The sequence below is a fragment of the Chroicocephalus ridibundus genome, chromosome 3 (assembly GCF_963924245.1).
Source record: "Chroicocephalus ridibundus chromosome 3, bChrRid1.1, whole genome shotgun sequence".
Classification (NCBI taxonomy): Eukaryota; Metazoa; Chordata; class Aves; order Charadriiformes; family Laridae; genus Chroicocephalus; species Chroicocephalus ridibundus.
Window position 1 is genome coordinate 121,001,751 of NC_086286.1, and position 25,679 is coordinate 121,027,429.

Sequence of the window (25,679 nt, forward strand, 5' to 3'; positions counted from 1 at the left end):
GGAATACCATGCTGCAATAAGAACGTATCAATTAATATTTAGCTGGACATTCAAAACAAAGATTAGAATCAAGAATACTTGTCTTCTACTGACAAAATGGCTTAGTGGTTGCATGGTCTTAAAACTGTCAGCTCTGATGGCTTAGAAAAATAAGACTGTCTCTCACACTGGGGTCCCCAAAGATTGCACTCTTCCATCCATATTTCCTCTATAAAGCAAATTCTTATTGACAGTTTCAATTTTTCCTAATTTTAAACAGATGATTTAAAATAAATGGCAATTCATAGTGACATAGTATGCCATATCAAAAAGAGTATCTAAATAAAAACCTTGTATTGTCACCGTGATCTATGTTACGTAAAATGAATCCATTTCAGAGTCAATACGAGCTCTTAGATTAAGAAAATGCGATTCTGCTTTTAACAAAAAGTCTGTTTGCTTCCTGTAATGTAAGTTCATCTCATAGCTTCTACTATTTCATAGGGGTTTTTTAATTAAATCCTAAAAATGCAAACTTTCGTATTGGTTATGCACATTTTAAAGACATAAATGAATCTCTGAAGTTTCATATTTGTGAAGTAGAATTTCCTATCCATTCACCAAAACAGTCTTCAAAACGTCATACCATGCCTCCAATAGTAACCAGAGCCAAGTGATCGAGAGAAGACAAGAAGCTCTAAAACTGACGGAAGCAGAAATTAAAAGATGCACAAAGGAACTCTCACCTAACAGTTAACAGTTACAGCGTGAGTTTCTAGGTACCACTACAAATATTTTAAACTGCGTATCAAGCGCATTTCATTACTCAAAACATCTATCGCTTCTACCTTGTTATCTGCTGGTTTCAATGAGAAGCTGCAAATTCCAATGATCTAGTTTTTTGGTTATTTTTTTTGAATTTACCAACTTAAGATTTGTTATCCTTAGATTTACAGTCTTGCGAGAACAGCACTTCATTTCAGTAATACAAGAACAAGAAATTCTAGTTTAAATTCTAGACACTGATTTTATTATACAGTTTATTACACTGTTACACTGCAGTACTTCTTTTAAGATTGGTCACCGGTCTCAGAACTAAATAAACATGGCAGATCTGCCAAAACAAAAAAAAAAAACAGAAAAAATGGGGAAAAAGAAAGTGATGTAGAAACTACCTTCCATTTTAAAACTATGTAAAATTGCTAAATAACTTGCCAAGAGAAGTTTGAAGAAAATGGATATAGAGCTTTTTAGCCTTAACCCTCATCTTTGGTATCCTGGAAATAAATTAAGAGCTAATACATGGCACAATTCAGAAAATCAATGGCTTTTCAACTGAGTAAAGATTAAAAAGCCTACAGTACGTGTCATTTGCCTTCTCTGTGATTCCAGACAGAAACACTTGATCGTATTTCCAGAGAGTCTATTAGAAGACTCTTGCAGACCAGCTTGTTCGATTCTATCTGAATTTCATGTTGAATGTTGAAGTCTTTCCAAACGTAGCCAAGAAATTGTTGGCCAAGATCTAACCGAGTGAGGGGCATGTTCTTTTTGTCAGAAGACAAATTTCCTTTCTGATAGCCACAGCCACCCACTCTGACTCAACCTGTGACTGCAACATTACCTTGACCTCTCCTGAGAAGGTATTAATACAAGTTTTATAGTCAGTCCAAGAACTGCTAGTAGATTCATATGATAAACCTGGACTTTTTTTCCTATAGTTCACTGTTTGCATTATTACCCTTCTTTCAAGAGAGTCCTGTTGGCAAGCTAAGAATTTTAACTCTGGTAAGGCTTGAAGGTAAGATCCTGTATCAAGCTGAGTCCAGACATATACACAGAGAAATGTGGACACCAAGTGGGTTTTTTTCCCCACCAGACTTTGCATATGCTACTCCAGCACTTTTAAAGGACAATGAAAAGAGAAGCTTAGAGTACTTTAAGCTGAACAAAAGCCTGTTGTGCATCAAACGATGAAGCACACTCATTGTGACTTCAGTCTCAACATTCATTTAAGGCCTTTCTTGGACATCTCTTGTTGATATTAAAAAGAAGTACACTTAAGGGTTCCATTCCCCACCACTTCGTCTCATACACTGGTCAAGCAACAAGGCTGGCTGCCCAATTCAGCATGATTTCATCGTGTAGCTCCACTCAGTCAACAGCCTGGTATAGGCAACCACTCTTGCATTCAGGTGACCAGTTGCACAAAGCTTCTGGACAGCAAAAGGCATAGTTTACAGTGCTTACACAGTTTTCCTCAAGAATTTCCTCGTTGAAACATTCCATTATTTCAATATATACTCCTATTATAAAGCAGAGGGGAAGAAGGAGGATATGTGAATCACTTCTATACCTGACCATCTGGTAATCAATCCAAAGAAGAAACCAGAAATCCCTTAAATAACCTCGTGGACATCCGATCAAAAGAAGAAAATGCAAGTATGTGCCTTTGTCCTCCCTAGTCCAAAATGTTCCAAAACAGGGTACATGTCAAAGTCTGGGCCAGCAGATGCACCATGATTTTGCTGATCTGCTGAGCATATTCTCTGGGGCAAAATGACAGTAATGGCAAGGCTGATCAGCATTCACATCCCTTCCATCCACTACAATGACCAGTGCCAAGACTACATGCCTGAAGTGCCATCTTCTTGATGTTCTACATCACAATCTTGACACAACTTTGATTCAGGGATAGGACAGTCTCTTGTGCTTGCCTGACAGCATGAGCTTTCCTCAGACTTCAAGAGCCTGATACATTTTTCTTCATTTGTAATCAGTTAATCTAATACAGCTTCTTCCACGCATTCCAAATCTTCTGTCCTTGCTAATACAGTAAGTGATCTTAGCCTTCCACACTCTGCAGCTGGACCAACTGCAGAGCTCATTTGTTCGTGAAACCACCACAATGTGGTCCAAAAGCATGAGCATCTTTGAAACATGGTCCCTGACACTGTAACGATTGCCATGCCAATGCACAGAATGCATGAAAACCTGTCCGTTGTTGCACGTGAGCTGTTGTCGCTCAAAGAACTGGTACTGCTAGTTACCTACCTATATCTGAAGGTCCACTAACTAGCATCTGACACTAATAGTATCTCAACTTCTGATATAACAAGTTCGTCGCATGACACCATCAGCCTTAATTATGACTTCTGAAGACCCTCCTCTTTCAAGAGGGTCTTCAGGTTTTGCCCCCAGAAATATATATTACTTGGTCACTGCCACAAAGAGAAGGGCAGCATTCCAGTTAGCTCTTGCAAGACTTGCAAGGAGGGACTTAGAAGCCGTATAGTCACTCTCTGTAACAAAAAACTCTTACAAACAGTTACTTTAACCTCGGAAGCAATAACCTTTAACAATCATGGGGGACTCATAAAGGATAATTAACTGAGCATAGCTCTCAGCGTGACACTAACGCCAGAATTGTGAATATTCTCATACTTCTAATAGAAAAATACAGAGGAGAAATGAAGGCATTATATTAGTTCTATTTTACAACCACGGTGAATTACAATTGGTTCTCTTATCCACAATTCAAGACACACACTGGAAGCTTGTACAGAATTAGACAAAAAATGCATGACAGAATGGGAAAATAAAAGGAACTGTATCCGTTTAAACCTGAAGAAGAGAAAGCCTACAGATACTTGCATAGTTCAAAGAAATTTATTAATAAAGGGTCTTCAATCTACTGATAGAAGTATTTCAAGAACCAGCAGCTATAAGTTAAGACCAGACAAATTCAACCTAGAAATCAAATAATGCATTTTTTTAACAAAGCAAGAGTCAAAGCAGGAAACAACTTGCCAAGGCAGAGCTAGAATTATTGAACTCAGTAATCCCTAAATCAGCATGAAATTTTCTAATGTTATAGTCCAGTGATTTTCAACCTTTTTCAATTTTCAGAACTTGAAATATTTTCCATGGAGGTACAGAATTTTTCATGTAAACAGGGACCAAGTGGGAATATGTTTGGGCTTTTGATTACCTTTTGTGGTCACTTCAGAAGCTTCCCACAGACTTGGAAGTCTATGGACTACAAGTTGGAAACAACTGCACTAATTTAAACAAAAACTAAGTCAGTGATGTCCTCCAGTGGAGCAGGCTACATTTCCTGATTCTGGCCCATTAGACTGTCAATCCTCCCCTCAATGTGGGTGGCAACAGTTGTTTCTTAATCCAAAAAATCAAGTGATTATCACCAAAAGTACACTTGTGCACATGCCAGGGTGAACTGAAAATCCAGTTCTGAATGCCACACTTCCTAACCGTAAGTGTTATTACACTGCATTACACGCCATTTTTAGAATACAGCTCTGGTTTCACCACGTCTTCAGTTATTATAGAAATCCCAGCATTCATCCTTTCAACATGTTCTACAAGCCTTTTTGTACCAATAGGCAATGCAACCTTCTTTTGTAAAGAAGGATGGTGCCTTATCAGACCAGCTCACATAGTTGGAAAAAGTAGACAAGTTTCAAGATCAGTCACCCTTTAGAATGCACTGCCTTAGCATTCCATATTTCATCTTAAATTTAAATTTTATATGGACATTTGTAAATTCTGCTTTCTATCCCATATGTGTTGTGTTACGATAAATGAAATTAAATATACCTCTTTTTCTTCTCGCTTCCTTGATTTCTTCACACATCTTATTAAATTCTGGATCCAGTTCAGCAGCGATGATAGCATGAGCAGTGTCCTTCAAAGTACAAGCTCTATGTCTAATTATTTTATCTAGAAAACAGGACAGCACACTTGTTAACTTCATCACAATTATGTAAATTCTTTACCATGTCTATGTTGTTCTGTATTGTATATTACAACACTGATATAGACAGAAGTAAGTGTGAAATACTATAAGTGTTTGAAAACTTAGATGGATCAACTTCACAGCATGCTCCAAAATCACAACCCAGCTATTTAAGAGACATAGAAGTTTTCAGAAGTACAAATCATTACTTTAATCAATCGTGACATTTATATAGAAATGCAAACAATAAATGATGAACACAACTAAAACAAGTTGCAATCCTTAGAAACTTGCAAGAACCAGCAGGTATACCAGTTTCTACAGTATAACACACTACAGTGCAGAGACTCCCAAAAGTAACAAGAGACTTGTCCAGGAATTAATTTACCCCCTGGGGTCTAGGAACATTCATACAGTTAGATTGCCTGCAAAATCATACTGGACATCTCCTGAATCCGTAAGGCAGACCTGGCTTGCTTATACTCTTCCTCCTTAAATCGCTGCTTAATTTTCATTTAACAACTGCTAGAAAATTCAAAATTGTGCTAAAACAGATTACTTTATTGCTTATATTGAACAGCTACTTCTCATTTTAATCCATTCAGAAAAACTGGCACGAAACAAGCCTCAAGTTTGCTACGTTTTCATCTCTATTTGGGGAACAGGGCAAAAAAAATATTGCCCACACTGGAAGCCTAAATGCGACTCATGAAAATACATTTTTTCACAGAAAACCGGTTCCCATACCTTTGAAACACACAAAAGAAATTATTCCCACACTGTTGAAATTTGAAAAGTAATTGTAACTTACTAAGTAAACCTATATGTGGAGAAAATTGCCATCTAGAATGTTGCTTTTCAATCAAACCTACAACACTCATTGTTTGCTTTTAGTAGAAACATATTTAATTTGTCAATTCATCCATACTGAATTACTTTTTCCAGTTGATGGAGGTACTTCAACAGGAAACATCAACATTAATGTCTACAACATATTATACAATTAGCAGATTTAATCTGTTTTAATAATCACTAAAGACAACAATTAAGAGTATCAGCAAACATTTATTAAACAAGGTTTATAATTCTAGACACAGCAAATTTTACAGCTGGAAAAACTGCTGAGTGAAAAAGAATATCCAGTATCCAGCTCAAATGAGCCCTACATATGTTTTCTGGGGAAATATACCACCACTTAAATCAACTGGAAACTACAAGTTTTTATCCACATATATTCGTGAAGCATTACGGTTTACGATCACAAAAAACACACTGCATTCTTTGCAGGTGCAATTTTACAATATTAGACTTTTAAAAGTTGGTCAGATAATAAAGTTTAGGATGCCCTCACAAAAGAAAGAAAAAGGGGAGAAAAAAAAAGAAGAAAAGAAAAATCAAATCAAGAATATTTGATTGAACTACTACTTTCCTCATATCCTGAGATGGGCAAGACTTTCCCCACAGACAGTGCTTCAAAGAGGCAAATACTATTATGTCTAACACACAATGGTTATGTTGCCTTTAAAGAACATTTCCTGGTCAAACAATGGAGGGAAAGTCAAAAAAAAAAAAAAACCCACCTCACACTATTTTACTATATAACCTATCTGAATTTTTATATCAAAGTACAAGGGAAAAAAATACCCAAAAAGCGAAGAAGCCAGTTTTGAATATCTGTACTGCATATGAAGCCAGCTAGTCTGGTGCTCCAATTCCTTTTACAACTGAACAACAGGACAGAAGCAGGTATAGTATGATTCCTCTGCAAATTCAAGCACAAAGCAGAGGCAAGCATATATGCCCAGCTTTTAAGAATGTGAACATTTATAGGTTAATATTCAGTTAACGCATCTGAACGCATGTAATGCTTACTCAGAATAGACATGATGTGCTGTTTCAGCAGTGTATTTATACAACAGCTCAAGAAATTTTTCATGCCAGAAGAGCAATATATCACCAATTGTTGACAACGCAGAGGACAGAAGTATCTTTCATTACCTACTTGGTGATGAGAAACTCCAATCCAAAACTTAACCTAGAAATAGTCAGATCCATTTCTCCCAGCTCAGTCCTGATGGCAAGGAAAACCACAATAACCCTATTACGGTTCCCTAAATGTATTTCTTAAGACTCTTTCTCTTTGGACAATCTCAGTGAAAGCTTCTGCCACTAAACGTTCTCCAAACTGTGTTTCTGACACACTGAACCTGCGACCTGTGTTGTTTCTGATCCAGAGCAGATCTGACCTTACAAGCCTGTAGTCGCGTAACACCTGCAATAAAACTTAAAAAAAACCCTCTTCAGACTACATTTCCTAGAATTAAAGAGGCAAGCACACAGATCTTCAGGGCCTAAAAATGGGAACAAAGGGTGTATATTAATACCAATTTTTCCCAAAGCCCATCACCAAGTCACAAATATACACCAGTCGCATGCAGGAGGTATGTCTCGTAGTCCACATCTTCTCAACAGGTGCTCTTATAGAATCATAGAATTGTCTGGGTTGGAAGGGACCTTTCAGATCATCGAGTCTGACCATCAACCTAACACTGACAAAACCACCACTAAACCATTTCTCCCAGCACCACATCTACTCTTCTTTTAAATACCTCCAGGGATGGTGACTCCACCATTTCCCTGGGCAGCCTCTTCCAACGCTTGACAACCTTTTCGGCGAAGAAAATTTTCCTATTATTCAAATCTCCCCTGGTGCAACTTGAGGCCATTTCCTCCTGTCCTATCACCCGTTCATTACTTGGGAGAAGAGACTGACCCCCACCTCTCTACCCCCTCCTTTCAGGCAGTTGCAGAGAGAGAGAAGGTCTCCCCTCAGCCTCCTTTTCTCCAGGCTGAACACCCCCAGCTCCCTCAGCCGCTCCTCACAAGACTTGTGCTCCAGACCCCTCACCAGCTCCGTTGCCCTTCTCTGGACACGCTCCAGCACCTCAGTGTCTTTCTTGTGGTGAGGGGCCCAAAACCGGACACAGCACTTGAGGTGGGGCCTCACCTGTGCCAAGTCCAGGGGGATGATCACTGCCCTAGTCCCGCTGGCCACTGTTCCTGATACAGGCCAGGATGCTGTTGGCCGCCTTGGCCACCTGGGTACTCTGCTCTTCAGAGACACTCAGAATCTCAAGTGCCCATCCAGGCTTTGACTAGTTCACATCAATTACACATTAGAAGTCCTCAAAAGCAGCCTTCCAGTACCTAAAGGGGGCCTACAGGAAGGATGGGGGGGGACTTTATCAGGGAGTGTTATGGTAGGACACGGGGTAACGGCCTCAAACTGAAAGAGGGGAGATTTAGATTGGATATTAGGAAGAAATTCTTTACTGTGAGGGTGGTGAGACACTGGAACAGGTTGCCCAGGGAGGTTGTGTATGCCCCATCCCTGGAAGTGTTCAAGGCCAGGCTGGATGGGGCTTTGAGCAGCCTGGTCTAGTGGGAGGTGTCCCTGCCCAGGGCAGGGGGGTTAGAACTGGATGATCTTTAAGGTCCCTTCCAACCCGAACCATCCCGTGATTCTGTGAAAGCGTGTTATCAAGAACACAGAAAACCTTTTGCTGTATATTACCAATGTTGCTGTCTTTTTTTTTTTTTGAGTTTAAAACAAAATGCATCATAAATTGAAGAAATAAAGTTTATCTTCTACAGATATGAACCAGCACTGTGTTCAAAAGGCAATTTGAAACAAGTATGACTTTGACCAGACTATACTGTATCTAGTCCACACATCAGACCTTTGCAAAAGCCTCACAAAAACAAAAATTTGAGAAGTAAGAAAAATGTAGAAAAATCAGGCTTTAACCTGGTAAAATGATTTCACAAGATCTAATAAAAAACTTTTTAACGCATAGGACTACACTTGCAGACAGACCCAGATTTCCAAGTATCACTTATATGAAATACAACTACATTAAAAGGGTGCTTTGTTGTTGTTTTATTGATGAAGCTGCCAATGGAAAGGCTTGCTTTTGGCAATGTACACTGTAAGGCAGCCCCACCGAAGAGCACACAAGATGTTCTTTCCTGAGTTTGCAGCGTGAACAGCTTTTACATGCATTTCAATCTACAAATTCCATTTTAATTGAAAGCATCCCATCACACTTTGTCAAGACAATACCTTCTAATCTTCCCTAATCAGCTGCAACTGACTTCCTTGCCTGGTGATTTATCCTGTTCCATTTCTATCCACAAACGCATAGTTCTTAATTTCTGTGGATGAATTTCATGTTCTAAGCTAATGTGGAAATAAAGCAGGCCACTGCCAGATTGTGTACAGGATTCTCTACGGAGCTCTCCAAATTACGTTGGGGTTTTGTTGCGTACACAAAGTCTATTCACTGAAAAGGAGCTATCGAATTCGAAAAGGAACTACAAAACCTGATTTATTAGAAAACAACTCTGAATGCTGTAGTTCTCCCACTCTCGCAATATCCCCCAGTGCACCACATGCCTCAGAATACTGAAAGCACAGACCCTTAGGACTTGCTTATCCTAATTATCACAGAGCATGCAGTTTATTTAAATGCCTGAAGAGTAACCAAATACGTGATTAAATACCAGGCTTTCGGCTTTACGTAGGCCAAAGCGAAGCAGGTCCTTACCTCCAGGATCTTTGTCTGGATTGTACTCCAATGCATTGCTGCAGATCAGGTCAATATCTGTTAGGAAGTCCTTGGCTGTTAAGTAGTTGTGTTTATCAATTTTGGTTATTACTGTTGACAGGTCCATTGGCTCTTTGATAACTTCAAGGTAATCTGAAACCTATAAACAGAAAGCATACAGAAATGACACGGGACCATATGCATTCCATTTGAACATTGACAATTGCACATCGTGATAGTCTTACTTATTCCACATGCTTAACTCCAATACCTTAACTAACAAATTTATGTTGAAAACAGAAGTTTTATCTGACTAAATAAAACCATAGTACTTCCAAAGCTACTTTTCCTTCAGTAGCTTGCCAATTTATCTTTCAAAATTAATGTAATGGTATTTTTGAGGCAAAATGTTTTAACATAAATGTATATTTTATTTTATCTAGACAGATTTAATTTTTTTGGTATAGCGTTATAGCACTGTCTTGTGTTAGAAAAGCAAAAACAACCAGCCTAATTCAAAACCCCAGGAAAAACTAGGGAAGCTATATTTTGTTCACCTTGCAGGTAAAATTCTCATTAAATTCAACGGTCAAATTATCAGCTTTTAAATATCTTCTATTGAATAGTTCTTTCAATCACTTGTTCAACAAAAAAAAATTCAGGTTTTATTGACTGAAGACATTAGAGTGACTGTACGGAAGGACAGGCTAAAGAGAAAGCCCTGTGTCAGAGTTCACTATGAGCCTGGCTTGTAACTGGAGATTTAGCATCCACTAGGGTACACTAAAAGTATTTAATGTAATTAATGGTACCATAAGGGGCTCAAGCTTAATAGTCAAATGCATCAGCACAGCTGCTGTAACAAAGTTCAGCAAAAAAATCTATTAATTTTTTATTTACTTCAAGGCAAAAAACCCTATACTTGAATGTTTCAATGTGATTAAGATTACGATCAATTAAAAATACTGGCAGCCTCAGAAACAGTATTGTGTTTTTTCTTTTGATATTGCCCACATACGACAGTGGCTGCCAAAATACTAAAGAGTTAAATACATATTCAGATCAAGCCATAACGGCTCTGCAAGAATTTTTTTTTTTTTTATAAAGCATCTGCAGACATTCATACAAAAATATATTACAACATAAACTAACATTAATGCATTACTTCAGTGGACAGCAATCTGTCACCTAATTCCTTAAATATACACATTGAAATTTATGACGAAAAAGGAAAATAGCAGAAAGTCTCTTTTTGTCTCCCTTTATGGAAACATGATGATATGTTCAGTGATCAGAAAGCCAAGCCACGGGCTTCCTTTTCATTGCTGCTGAATTAGTCAGGAAAATCGTTGACTTATCGCATAGCAGCATCCTCTGCAACACAAGTAGGAGTGGAACAAACGTAACACATTATCTAATAAAGTCAAGCAGACAGGCTCTCGTAGAAAAGGATAGTCCTGGGCTCAAATGCACCAGGTGGAACGAAAGGGATTACATTTAATTTCTAGTGATGTGATATATTCGCAGGGGTTTTGGCAAGTCTTTAAATAACAAATTCACATTTCGATTCTCTCCATCTACAAAACAAGGACAGCAATTTGTTCTTACTTTACGTGTCCTTTAGACCGCAAGTTCTTTGGGGAAAGAAACTGCCTTTACTATGAGTATGAAGAGTTTCCTACAATAATGGACATCCCAAGCAGCTTCATAATAAAAAAATCAAAGTTAGTGCTCAGACCACGGTCACACGGTGAGCTGCCACATTAAAGAGCTCTCGTCAGTCTTTCAGAAACAGACAGCTACAGACCACTATGGCAAGGTCAAATTAAGAGGATTGCATGGGCCCGCAAAAGACGCCTGTTCGATCCTGTATGGAATCTACACCACAAGTCTGCTTTTTTCAATGCTGTACTTTTAACGTCCCATATTCATCTCTTAGTCATTCATTTTCTTCTCTTCAGAAGCAATTAAGTTTTTTTTTAAATTAGCAAGCTTGCAAAGCTTGCAATGGGCCAGCATCTGATCTCAAAGTCAGATCGAACACAATCCTTTTCATATAGTGGCACCCAAAAATAGATTTGCAGATCGAACTGTCTCATCAGTTCGGTGTGCACACTCCATAATCGACCAGTTAATGCCTTATAATGTGCTACCATCTGTGATTAATGGCATCCACAAGCATTACTGCTGAAATTATTCAACAATACTATTAATGCTGAATACATTACAGAACACAGATCACTTTCCCAATATTATCATGTCTATGATTACTATGTTGTAAAAGCTTTTATTAAAGAATTATATTTATGGTTTGAAATATTTCAAGAGCACTGGTAGGGATAGGAGTGATGGTATTTTTAAATGCTGGTTTCGGTTATAAAATTGACAGGAATGCACAAGGTTTTTCAACAGGTCACCGGTACAGCCAAAGAACCAACAACCAAAGTGCTCCAACTCCTTGCATCACAGATCACGAGGCTGCGATTATCACACCAGCTAAACGTCAGCATTTTAGATTGGAAAAATCATGGAAAACACATCTGTTTTTCTGATTAACATATCCATTTCCTTTTTAAAATTTATATTCTTTTTCTTATAGTTTCAACTTCATTGTTTGCACATTACTGAAACAAGACCTCTTCAATATCCACCGGTTTGCTGAAGATGTTAAAGCGTTTGTCTGTGGCCAGCCTCTTGGTAACATCCCTGAGAAACAACCGCAGCTCTCTCAATGTGTTCTCTTCCTGGTCCTCCATTCGCTGTTTTTCTGCTTCTGACAGCTCACGGGCTGGACATGGCAGTGCAAGAGGAAGAACTTCCAGAGCACGAAGAGCTAGGGAAAAAAACAAGAAGTCAGACAATGGAAATATTAACAACTCAGCAGCTCTTGGGATTAGGCCACTCCAAATTTCATTATATATTTAATCTGCCTCATCGATCTACCCATCGCTGCATCCTTAACCCCCCAGCTCTCCAATTTCCAAAACTGCTAACTGTAATGCACAAAATTTATTCTGGGCATTGATTAACACTGTCAAACGTTAATTACACTAACTGTCATTTACCCACACCTTTTGAAAAAGGAAAGTATCACAAAAGAAAACATTCAGATCACATTATTATTGGTTTTACTGTAACTTAGTTTACCAGCCTGTTTCCTTCTTGGTGGGGGCATTGCTGCCTCATCAAGAATTAAACCTTTGAAAAATCGCAATCTGTCTTCTTCACTTGGTCTTTGAATATAAAAAACCTCTTCATACTGGATTCTGAAAATACATTTCACCTAAACAGAAAAAAAAGGCAGCCATAAGAAAATTGAGCACTCACTCAAATATACATGATTAATGACCATATTAAAACACTAGTCACAAACTTTTCAAAATTAGCCACAGGAGGGAAGACCGTAAACTTTACCCGAAGCTGTGTACGCAGCCTAGGGAAAACAAATACTTCTAATTCTCACTGAATTTTCTGTAGTAACTAAACTTGCAGTATCCCATGACCCTAACAGTGGCCACCTCTGCAGTGAAAAGAAGAGAAAGGCCATGATTTAAAAAAAAATAAAATAATAAAAAGTCAAAGAAAATGTTGAGGAAAAAAAATAGGAACTCCCTCCGCCCATCCTGAACCTCAGAGGATGTAAAGCTAAAGGTTAAGCCTTTAGACTAAATCTGCATTAAATTACACTGGAGTAATTTGTCAAAATGAACAACTGACAAAATGAACAATTCTGTCTTCTCAGCAAAGCAGCGTGGAGATTATGAAAATCGGTAACATGGACGTACATCCCTCGTTAAAGAAAATTACTATCATTTAATTACTATTACATTTTCAGTGTGACATATTTTAAATTAAGTTAAAAAACCAGTGCAAACCAGAATGTTTTTACGCAATTCAAAACATTCCGAAGAGCACACAGCTCCCTAACAACGCCTCCTTCCGCAATGAGCTCACCTCTTCAGGCAATTCGCTATACATGGACTCAGAGGTAGACAGTAGAAATATAGGGGAGAAAGATGGTATATCTTGCAGCAAGGTTAGAAAAGTAGCTCTCACAGTTTCACTGACAGCTTCCCACCAATCACCAATATGAGGCATGTAAACAATACTTGGTACTGTTCTTCGAGCTTCGCGAAAGATCTAATTAAAAGAAACAGTGGTATTTAAACTAAGAACCTAATTATTATCACTTGTGAGCAATAAAGTTCTTGCAGAACAGGAAATGACTCAAGTTAGTGGTATTTTATATACAAATGTTCCAGTAAAACAAAATTATCTAATGATAAAGGCTTTCTAAACAACTGCTTGTGACTGTTATCTGCAATTCAATTATTTTATGTCTATGTGCCAGGGAGACTACAAAACAACTACTTGTCATCTGTGTTTTAAAAACTCACTAAGACTGAACAATCAAGATGAAAATTAAACTAGTCTGCAATCCATGCAAAATCCACCACAAACTGTTTTGAAACCCAGAACATTTGAAACTGAGTAATTGAACCCAGAACCACAGCACACCAATTCATACACAAGCTAATAAAATGAAAAGCAGGAACCAGACTAATCTCTTACTTGACATTAGGTATGTGACTGAGGGGGCAAGTTAAAAATGTAATTACTCTCACTAGTCAGCAGAGAGATCTCAATCACACTCTAGAGACTCCGTTCTTTTAAAACACGAAAACAGACGGAGCCTATGAAAACCTGGCTTTTAAAGTTACATTCCAGTTAGCTGCCTTTATACTGATGCAACTCATCTGTTCCAGAATAACATCATTTACTCATTACAAGAGAATCTGAAATGTCACCTGTGCACACGACTCTTCAGGCGTTTTGGCACTGACTGAATAAAGTGCTGGCAAATCTAGCCTGTGTACGGAGAATTTTTCGAGAGTGTGCAATAGTGCTGGAGCAAGGTGCGAAGTCTGACCCGAACCTCTCTCTCCAGATAGCAGTAATCTTGGTCTGTAAGAGGTTGGCTGGTGATAAGCTGACCTGCAGCAAAACAGTTACAAAACACAATTAACATGCTCATGTTGTCAATGGATGGATATATATACAAAATTTTTTTTAGAATCCAAAAGGCCTTCAGTAATGGGTAAGAGTTTCCTACAACAGCCTTAAAAGATTCAACTCTAGTATACTTCAACACTAACGCCAAGTCTCAAGAACTCGAACTTTGTCTGTTCTTTGATGTCAAAACAAGTTAATTCAAACCCATCTGTGCAAAGCTATACACATATTAAATTCATGAAAACTTTGATTATAACCAGTTTATTTAAAACCAATTCCTTGCTCATATAAAAAGACTTACTGGACTTCCAGTGAATATATCTATTTAATCCTGTCTAATTCAGTCCTAACTACCAAAACATCTCTTCAGTAGCTTCAGGAATCCCAGGTCAATCCATTCATCCCTTAAAGTGTTACCCAAGATTTCCAAGAACCACCTAACATTTCAATGCTTTGTTTGTTCAAGAAATAGGATCTGAAGTAGGATTGAATAAAATCACTATTCATCTTCTAGTCTAGCATATTCATACACTTCTATTCGGTAGATTTCCAGACAGAATACATGTTTTAAAGGAAGAACTGCAAAGGTAAACCTATTTTTTGTTTTTGTTGTTGAGAAGAAATCCTAAGGAGTTCATATAAGGATTTCGGGGGTTTTGTATTAGTTTGTTTTGGGAGATTTTGCCCTGTTTTGGGGACAAGTGAGACGTGAAGAGAGAAACATTAGGTCTTTCCAATAAAGATCTTTTCCATTTATAGAAAAATTTATTATGAAACAAGAAATTTTTTTAATTAATCTACATTTTCTCTCATTAAGGCATTTTTATCTGCACATCAATCAGCTCAGGCAGTGAAACAAGACTGGCTGGTTTTATTTCAGGTTAAATATTTGTAACAGCTATGAACATTGCTGACCTTTGGCTTTTCAGTTCTGGTGGTGGAGGTTACACACACAGACAGCAACCAAAAACGCTCAGCAAGATAGATTCAGCGAGGCTTACATAATTTACAAAAATAAACATGCTCTTCGAGATTTTTTTATATAGACACACATCCACACAAATAATATATTGTCATTTTGGTTTTGGGTTCCCCCGCCTGTCCTCACAACAACAGCTGAAATTTGACATTAAAATACTTGACTATGTACCTCAAAATATTTGAACTTAAATCCTTATTTTTAAGCTTAGATTTCTGTAAATGCTGCTCTAGCATCACTTTTTAGCACAAAAATTTTAGCAGTTTTCCACAAGATGGCTCTACTCCTGAACAGTTTTCCTAATTTCATTTTCTTTATTTAGCAAATTCCCTGCAGAACCCATCACATAAAGTAGTCTGAAACAAAGAGTTACGAATTGTTAATACAAAACAAAGAAATGTTAGCTTATTGTTGTTAATTACTGTAGCCAGTTCAATTAATACAGGAAAGACTCATCCAAATGTCACACACACTTTCTAAATGCCCACTTCCCAAAACTTTCTATAAGAAACAATGAAAAAAAGATGTTAGAAATGCTGAATGCATTCATGATATGGTGCATCCAAACAGCTGCATACGCTGAAGCTCAACAATACTTTAGAACAAGAAAAAGCAAACAATCTTTCCAAAATACTCCTACATACCTCTCTTCCCAGCTCTTAATCTTTCAAATCAAAATGCCTCGTTACAATTACAAATTGCTGTTAACATCCTTACTTCTAAGCTACACTTGTCTGTTGCAAAATATTCCCGATTACTGTGTCGAGGATGCGGCCTCTCCTAAGACCATTCACATACCTAAAACTCTTCTCCATGCACTTACGTGTTTCTATTACAGAACACCATTCCCATCGCAAAGCAAAAGATCACCTTTATTACCTCTCCTGATGTAAGAATTTCATTGATTTCTTTATCTGGTTGTATGCATTTAGATAAACACTCACATTGTAAAATGAAGGTAGGGTTTATGTATAGCAGCTGATGACTGTTTCTTTGGTGATCCTGAGTGACAGCTTGTCTCAAAAATTGATGAAGCATTCTCATCTTCGCTATCATCTAATATTAGACTTGGTACATCTGTTCCAAGAAATATATTAATTAGAATCTTACCACTTCTAAGTACACGCACAACAAACAAGACATTGCAATTTTCTTCATGTAAATAACACATTTTTCAAATGTAGAAGAAATGACTTAAAAATGTCTAAATATCAGAACACAGAATAATAAGTACTCATTGCTTCAAAAACCAAAACAAATTAAATATTGTAGAAGCCTAATCATAATTCAAACTTATTTTTTTAAACCATCAAGCAGAACAAGTTCACAAATACGACAAATGTTTAACTTGTTATGAAATGCTTCCTTTGGTTTTATTTCACAGCTAAAGGTTTTTCAAGGATAAAGTTATAAAATCTGTAATTCCTCAGACTATACAGAATTTTTTATTTATTTGTTCGAAGTGCCCAAATTTTTTACGGCTACACTTCTTTCCACATTATTCTCAGCATGACTACCTAGACCTATGTTTATGAAAAATTGTTTTCCACCCTCTGATAACCTGCCAGAGAATATAAAATCTTTTTATCAAAATCAGTTCAATTTATTCTATGTTCATGTACTATACCTTAATCTATTTTAATTCCTTTGCTAATACAGTAGCATAATGAACTGAAGTACTTTCTGTATAAACTTTCAGAAACAAAGAGCTAAAAGACTGATTGCGTTGAAAAGACAGACTGCAGGGACAAACAATTGCAACAAATATAAATATGGCATTAAACCAAAACAGCCAGTTGACAGGTGAAAATCAGGTACAGCTAAATTAGCTACCGGAGCTGCAACGGGATTGAGAGTAGACTGCTGCGATTTGATAATGGGAAATAAACTGCTACAAGATCTTTATTTGCCCCAGGAAAAGAGTATAGTTGATGTTACCCTACGCAAGCCACTCATTCCCATTCCCAAAGAGAAATCCCTCTGCAACAATGGGATGGAAATGGTCACAGCCACTCAGCTAGACAGAAGCCAGGTCTCCTGAGGAACAAAATGGGCATGGATGGGCAGCATTTCCGAGAGCAGCCCAGAGTCACTGCAGCACACTGCTGCAGAGGGTAACCACCGGGCATCCTAACAGTACAGAATCATAGAATCACCTGGGTTGGAAGGGACCTTTCAGATCATCTCGTCCAACCATCAACCTAACTCTGACAAAAACTCTACAACTACCTGAAAGGACATTGTAGAGAGGTTGGTGCTGGTCTCTTCTCACAGGTAATTAGCAATAGAACAAGAGGGAATGGGTTCAAGCTGCAGCAAGGGTAGGTTTAGGCTGGACATTAGGAAAAAATTCTTCCCAGAAAGAGTGGTCAGACACTGGAATAGGCTGCCCAGGGAGGTGGTGGAGTCACCATCCCTGGATGTGTTTAAGACTCGTTTAGATGTAGTGTTAAGGGATATGGTATAAGGGAGAACTTTGTAGAGTGGAGATGATGGTTGGACTCGATGATCCCAAGGGTCTTTTCCAACCTAAATGATTCTATAATTCTATGAAAAACCATCACTAAACCATATCTCTAAGCATTATGTCTACCCGTCTTTTAAATACCTCTAGGGATGGTGCCTCAACCACTTCCCTGGGCAGCCTGTTCCAATGCTTGTTAACCCTTTCAGTGTAAAAATCTGGCCACAGCCCCTTAGAAAAATGGACTGCTGTGAAATAAAAGTGTGAAATACAGAGATATCTAAGGGTTACTTCTCAAATAAATGACCCACTGCAGGATTTGCCTGATTTACATGAAGCCATGGCACAGGTCCTCCTACACTGATCAAACCACCACCATGGGACAAAGGAATCAACTTCAAGGCAACATTAAGTGTTGGACGGAGATGCCATTTAAGGGCCATGCATCTAGACATATGTGCCCAGGAAAAATTGTGAAGAGACAACAAAGGTTCCCTTCATTAGTTGGCTGTGTGATGTAAGAAACTGGATTCAGACTAGGCTGGGCAGGAATAATATTTTGCTGGTATGGGATGAGAACATGTCACATCCCTTGGCAAGGCATGATGCAGTCACACATCTGACAATCATTCCTCAGGGGACAAAGATGAAAAAGGCTTGCAGACCCCAATCGGTGGCCAAAAGCTAGTCCACAGACAGAAAAAGCAGGACAGAAGCTGCCCGACATTTAGCTCTGGGCAAGGATAGAGGCCTTCAAATCAACTGGACACAGACAGGCCTCCTAACTCCTGGCTCACTGCAGTCCCGACACAGGCAGAATTTCCGTTATACCAAATGTAGACCATGGGGTAAAGTCCAATGTCCACGCACTGGACACAGCTTTTGCTTCCTAAAATATATAATGGCTTCAAATTGGAAGAGGACAGATTTAGATTAGGTATCAGGAAGAAATTTTTCGCTATGAGGGTGGCAAGACACTGGCACAGGTTGCCCAGAGAAGCTGTGGATGCCCCATCCCTGGAGGTGGTTCAAGGCCAGGCTGGATGGGGCTTTGAGCAGCCTGGTCTAGTGGGAGGTGTCCCTGCCCCCAGCAGGGGGGTTGGAGTTAGATGATCTTTAAGGTCCCTTCCAACTTAAACCATTCTATGATTCTACAATTATTAAATGAGGCAGTCCATCTTTTAATCTCAAGCATCAAGCCTCTGTGACATTCTTTGCTTGAATATCTGATTCATGGAATTACAAGAAACAGAAATCATTACTGAACTGCACAGACAGGTAGAAAACTAGATTTGCAGATTGTAGTTACACCAGTAAGCATCTGGCTCTGAATTCAAGAAACACTGAAGCATGTAATCTACATTTACACTCAAAATCACTCTACGTGAAAGTGGATTTTGCTGTTTTCAAGACAGATTAAGTTTATTATTCGATATTTTCTTAGGTTTAAGGAGGTAAGAAGAAAAACTCAGGTACAGAGGAAACTTCAAAAGAAATCTTAGTTCTTACATCTTCAAAATCGATTACCTACAAACATTTTAAAGTAGCCAGAGCAGCAGAATTATCTAGTAAAACTACTACTTAATTCAATGGATGCTTACAAACTCACTTCGTTAGCAATAATGAGCGGTAATAAACAGGAATGTAAAGAATGTTACCACAGAAAATATTCTGAACTAGAACTTTACAACAAAGACAGAGAAGATACCTAATTCAATTCTTCAACAATAATGACAATCTCCAAATTGGGATTACCAACAGGTTAACAGTATACAGAGAGACTTAAGCATCTTAAACAACTTTGGTTACGAGAACCTAATACGATCGAGGGAGCTGAATATGATCTAACTGCAGCTGCAAGCCAGCCCACTCCCTCTACCCACCACCACATGCTCCCAGGCCCCATCTCGTGCCAATTCCAACACTTGTTAAAACCTCCAGCTATCCCACAGTCAGCAGAAAACTAACCTGACAAAAATACATCATTTTTGGATGAGTTTTCTGGCTAAAATGTTTTAACAAAGGGCCTGACGTCCTAAAGTAAGTCTAAGGGATGGAGCAAAAATGCACAGCTGGGCTGGGGGAACTGCAGGAGCCAGCACAAGGATCGGCTTAAGCTGCCTGGGCTGCAGTCTGAAAGCATGCTCTGGAAGAGGAATGAAAAGAAAGTCATGGCTGTCACAGATTTGCTTTATGACTGAGTTATTTTCAAGTTAAACACACACAACCACAAGTACAGTTTACACGGGCCAGGGGGGCAGCCCAGATAAGAACAGTAGAAAGCAGTATGCCAGAATAAGTAGGTATCAAAATCAAGATATCTTGTTCAATATTTAACTTCCATGAAATAGCTATTAAAGTATGTCTCAGAGAACAGCTGGGTAAAAAAAAAAAACCAGAACCTACTGACTCACTGCCAGACAAAACAGTCGCATTCCTTCTTATTCCCCGCTTCCTCAATGCACTCCCCTTGCTCCCATTGCAGCAGGGTTCTGGTGTTCATCTGACCCCTTAGTGAGTTGGTTTTACTCACTACTTTGGCAAAAAGCTAACTTGACAAATCAGCAAATAGTTCGCCACTTGCTAAGCCAGCAGAATCAACTCGGAGGACCAGATGCATGTCAGGCCAGTTCAAGGGGAGAGAAGCCACAGGACTTTCTTGGTAACCAGTAGAGACCATTACACAGGCTCAGGTATCTTGGGTAACCAGTCTCACCGGCTGAGCTGCAAGCTCCCCTTAGCACCCCTTCGCTGGCTGCTTCTGCACCATCAACAAGCAAAGGACTGGGGACAGGTAAATGACACTCAGGACAGGAGCACCCATTTCAGGCCCTAACATGCTGAGCAACAGCTTTCACTCTTTTCTTTTGTTCCACTGTATGATTATGCCCCATTATTTCTTGTATTTGAAATGTAAATTACTTGGGGGTCTTTTTTTTCTGATGGCACTCACACCTACGGGATCTTGGTCTACATAGGTCAGTTTATTAAACTCCACAGCAACTTGCAATCAGCAAAAATAGTTAAGCAACATCCAAGGAAACTGCATTTACGTTCTAACGTAACACTGAACCAAACACACATCAGGTTTAAGGCCAGCAGTTGAAATACTTCCAAACTGAAACAGCATTTGCAAAAAAATCCAAACCTTCAACCCACATACCTTCACTTTTGTCACCCTGGCTAAATTCAGCGTGAGGAAACACTTTGTGTAAAACCTCAAGAAGGTTAGTGAAGGTACGTTCCAACAGTGGTCTGATCACAGGAGATAACGCATGTCCTGAAGATGTCACAGCACGTTGGGAAGCAGGCACAATATTCTGCATTGCATGGTAAAAATCCTGTGCACTGAGAACTACCGAAGAAACGTCAAGCTGTAGTTTCTGACTGCTCACATAGATCTGGGGATAGCGTCGTCTCAGGGCAATCAAGGCAGCCTCAGTGCAAAGTGCTTTTATGTCAGCTCCACAGTACCCTAGTGCACACAAAAACAAAAAGATCTTCCATGAAATAGCATTGCTGTGCTACATGTATTTCAAACATGCCTAAAACAATTAGTAATACGTAATTGTCAAAGTCCAGAAAGAATCTACCGAAAGGTACCAGGTCATAATCCAGTGACAGTGCTGTGTACCGAGAACTTATGTACAGGTATATTGAAATATAGTAAGAAATGGATTCCACATTGAGGTTAAAGCAACCTACATTTCACTATACAGTGTGATATATAGTGTATTTTCAGCCCAGGGTTATAGGTCTGTCATCGCTCTTTCTTTTTCCTTAATATTGTCTGAAGCACGTGTGCAATTCTAACGGGATAGCCCCCCTCCTCCTTTTTTACTTCAATATCTCTACACAAATGTATTTTTTAACAGCAAAGCGGTTTGTTATACTGCATGAACATCAATGACTTTAAACTTTTACAGACTGAGAAAATGAGTAGTATAAACAAAAATGTTTCAAGAGTAGAATATGCAAGAGATGAAATCTCTTGTTAAAAGAAGCATACTGTGGACTCTTGGAAAAACATGAACTTTTACTATCAAGAAAAATGATTCAGACTTTTTAGAGTTTCACAGTTTTACTAATATAATCGAAAGAGTAGAACAACTATTAAAAAGCATTAGAATTTTAATTCACATCAGCTTTTAAATATCTACAGGTGGCTACCTAAAATTGCTTAATCATCATTACTGAAAAATACAGATCTGATAATTATGAAATACTGAGAGACTTAATACCTCTGTGTCTTTTGCAGTACTAACGGTTTGGGAGCCTTCCCCAGGGCTAGAAATTAGATTTCAAATTTTTCCATATCTCTCAGCAAGAGACATTAATATGCCACTGGATTTTGCAGCACCATAGCTTCATCTTTCAAAAAACGTAAAACATTATTCCAGCAGGAAAACGCTTTCAGAGAATTATAGCCACTATAGGAAAATGGGTTGCACTGAGGTATCGCCACATAAAAGTTCATGGTCTTGCAACAAAGTGTTTATAGAAGCTAATTAATCAATTCTTTAGTAAATTATTCTCAATCAATCTTTTTTTTTTTTAACTAGACTTCCTCCTCCCTGCCAGGTCTTACACCTTTTTGCACTTTTTCTATGCTATTTTTGTATTGGTCTTTCGGCAGCACCACGTCCCAAAACTGAAGCCCGCCTCGTTTCTCTCTTTATCCCCTGCTGTTCTTTCAGTGCTGCTGCCACGTACATTTTTACAAGATCCATACAGCAACAAGCAACAAAGCTGATTCCATCAACAATGTTGAAAATTAAAAAAAGGAAACAATTAATACAGAAGATTTCATTTCCATCCCCATCTTTCAGAGATATAAATCTGGTGGACAATAATAAGAGATACAAACTTTTCAGCTATAAAGATGACTTAAATTGACTGAGACTTCAAATTCCACCGAAGTTTCTCCTATCTACTTGAAAATAATTTTTAAAAAGCAAAACAAAACCCAGATGGAAGATCACCATAAATATCAGACTCCTTCTGAAACTTTTAAACTGAGCTTTCCATTTTTATAAAAAGGTTAGTACAATCATAGTGTAAGCTCGACAAGCACACGCTGTGACTGTTACCTAAAAAGTATGTAGCAATTCACATTCGCAAGTTACCTTGAAATAAATACACGTGACATTTGAAATATGTTCAAATACATCCACTATATTAGTCAGTAGGCAATTAAGCATTTTCAGCACTAAGGTTATTTTTTTTTTTAACTAACCCCCCTCATGAAATCGAACCCACGCAGGCACACTCCACCACCCATGTGAACCCTTTAGACAGTAGCTAGAGGTGCATCAGAGAAATCAAAGTCAAGGTTTTTCCTCTAAATTCTGCTTTGTTCTTTCAATATCAGGTATCACATTCCCATTTAAATTGGTCCACTCACCTAACAAGCATACTGGATTAAACAAAAAATTGGGGGGGGGGGGGGGGGGGGGCGGCACTAAACCGAAGCTTAAATGAAAAGATGTGCTAGAGATATATAGCAACCTGAATGCCTATCACCTTAAAACTAGTTTAGCGTCTTCGTGACAAAAGATTCAGAAGCTCAGGAGCTATATCCTTTCCAATTTTTCTATTAATAAATGCTGTAATATCACTTTCTAACAGTCATTTTAATCACCGCTTGTACATCTCCAAAGAATTGCAAAATTAGGAAATAATAGCCTGTAGCCTATTTTTAAAATTATATTCTCAGGTGATGAGATACACAATTAGTCTCCATTTCTACTTTTCATTTCTCAGGAGCAATTACATTTGAAGAGTAGTAATTGGTGTCTCTTTTCGAGAGACTCTCTTGTGCATATTGTACATCCATTTCAGTGACAGGAAAACTGCAAAAATCCTGTATCTTGTGGAACATTAAAGAGCTTTTTATTTACTAAGAAGTAAATGCACACTGATTAAGAGGAAGAAGAACAAGAGTAAAGTACTGTCAAAGCAAAATAAAATGTATCATACCAACAGTAAAAAACCTGAATTTATTTTTGCCCAAATTGACACTATAACATAGAACCAAGGTTCAGTGCATTTGCTTCCATTTTCGAAGCATCTCACAAAGGATGTTCAACTTGGCAGGCAAAATGTGCCGGAACACCTTAACTTAGCGCCGAACAGGTATTCTTGTCAAGTAGCCCATTTTGTTCTGCCCATCACGACTGCGCTCTGCTAAACATTTGCGAAGGACAACTTTTAAAGAGCAGGACCGCAAACAAGCAGGTTCCCACATAGGTTTTTGAAGAACACATTTTGATCACTGAAATTTTAAAGTCATAGTCTTCCACTTCTACTGTGCAGCAATTATGTCCTCTCTAAAATTCCTTCTGCGTCATATTCCCCAAAAATCTACAACAAACAGCTACTGAGCTAGGTCAAACATTCAGGTGAACAATCTTCACCACTTTTTATGATTTACATCACATAACTCCCTACAATTCCTAAAATGGACTGCAGGGAAAGCAAGTTAGCAAACAACTCAGCACGATGACAGAAGTGAAAAATAAGTATTATGGTTGGGTTTTTTTTAAATTGTGACAAACACGAACACTAACGCCAAAACTTCCCCCTCCATCATTACATTATGATGGGAGAGAAAAAGAAAAATCTAACAAGATATCCTTTTGTCACAAAATGCTCCTGCAACAATAAGCACAGAATATTTTTAACAAACATCTTGAGAATGATGGTTTGCTTCTCTTATAATTCTATTTAACATTACTTCAATAACCCTTATTACATTGTAAAGAGCCAACTGCAAGATGACAGATGGAGGAATTCACACTTTTTCAGTTGCTAATATGTTTTGTTTCCTACAAGACTTTGAGTTAAAAGGCAACAGTCTCTCTACCTACAGAAAGGTATCATTCAGAACAATGAAGTAAGCACAAGAGGTAAGAAAAGACGTATAAAATTCAGGATAGCTAGGGCCCATCTCCAGTACACACTTCTATGGAGGAAAAAACATAATAATTACTTGAGTTTATTGAAGGTACTAATGAGACACCAATGTTTGGTCCTCTGAGCAGCTTCATGCTCTCCCCAAGCTGCTTCCCTTTGTCTCACACACATTGCAGTTGTGCGGCCACATTCAGTGAAGTGGGTTCTTTTAATTCTCACATACATAGAAATCTAAAAGGTATGTAAATCCCTAACACCTGGGACAAAAATCGACCCTCAGGAAATAACCTATTTTTTGCAAGTCCTGGGGCTTTTTCCTTCTAATTTCTTTATAATCACACCCCTGGATCTTAAAAAAAAAAATAACTCTGAGTCGCGTGTACACCTGCTTCCCTAAAGTCATTTACTTTGGTAGTATTTCAGCAGTTTTCTTCATGAGGATCCAGGCGCTTGTGGTTAAGTGTTGCCAAGTTTGCTGAACTGGAGAGAGGTATAAACCATGCTGTGCAAAAAGCCTGTTGAGTCCAGGCAGTTCTGCTTGGGGAACAGAAGCTGTTGGTTTTTTGGGGGGTTTGTTTGTTTTTAAAGAAACAAGAGGAAACGCAGAGCAGTATATGCAGTATCAATGTGACAAGTGCACCAATGAGTCAGATTTGCAGTGGTCATAAAGAATCTGGAAAGGCTGTTTAAATAATTAGTTGCCGCAGATTTCACTTAGAGAAATGATGAGGCAATCTCGAGACGAAGAAGATAAACACGTCTTACTTCAGCTGTTTTAAAAAGTCCTTGTAATACAAAAGGTTTTAATCTTGGATGAATGGAAACATTTAAATTCCAAGATACAGAATGGAGACAATCAAGTGCACAGTACTTGGACAGTAGGAAAGCCACAGAAAATAAAAAAGGGTGTTTCTTTTTGTTAGCTGACTTTTCCACAGAACCAACAGGCTTTACTGGGCACAAAGA

The 25,679-nt window shown here is 38.3% G+C and overlaps 1 protein-coding gene across 2 annotated transcripts in view; it reads right to left on the minus strand.

Moving 5' to 3' along the window:
- The window catches only part of ATAD2B (ATPase family AAA domain containing 2B), an 82,505-nt gene that overhangs the window by 21,883 nt on the left and 34,943 nt on the right, over positions 1 to 25,679 (minus strand). Inside the window, exons 16-23 of one of the 2 annotated variants that reach the window (XM_063330560.1) lie at positions 20,962 to 21,273; positions 16,279 to 16,411; positions 14,151 to 14,337; positions 13,297 to 13,482; positions 12,490 to 12,625; positions 11,994 to 12,175; positions 9,343 to 9,502; positions 4,597 to 4,719 (exon numbers count right to left, since the gene is read on the minus strand). In XM_063330560.1, the coding sequence (XP_063186630.1) occupies positions 4,597 to 4,719; positions 9,343 to 9,502; positions 11,994 to 12,175; positions 12,490 to 12,625; positions 13,297 to 13,482; positions 14,151 to 14,337; positions 16,279 to 16,411; positions 20,962 to 21,273 (1,419 nt within the window). Of the gene's footprint in view, positions 1 to 4,596; positions 4,720 to 9,342; positions 9,503 to 11,978; positions 12,176 to 12,489; positions 12,626 to 13,296; positions 13,483 to 14,150; positions 14,338 to 16,278; positions 16,412 to 20,961; positions 21,274 to 25,679 lie in introns of both variants that reach the window. The other variant, XM_063330559.1, reaches the window with a different exon arrangement.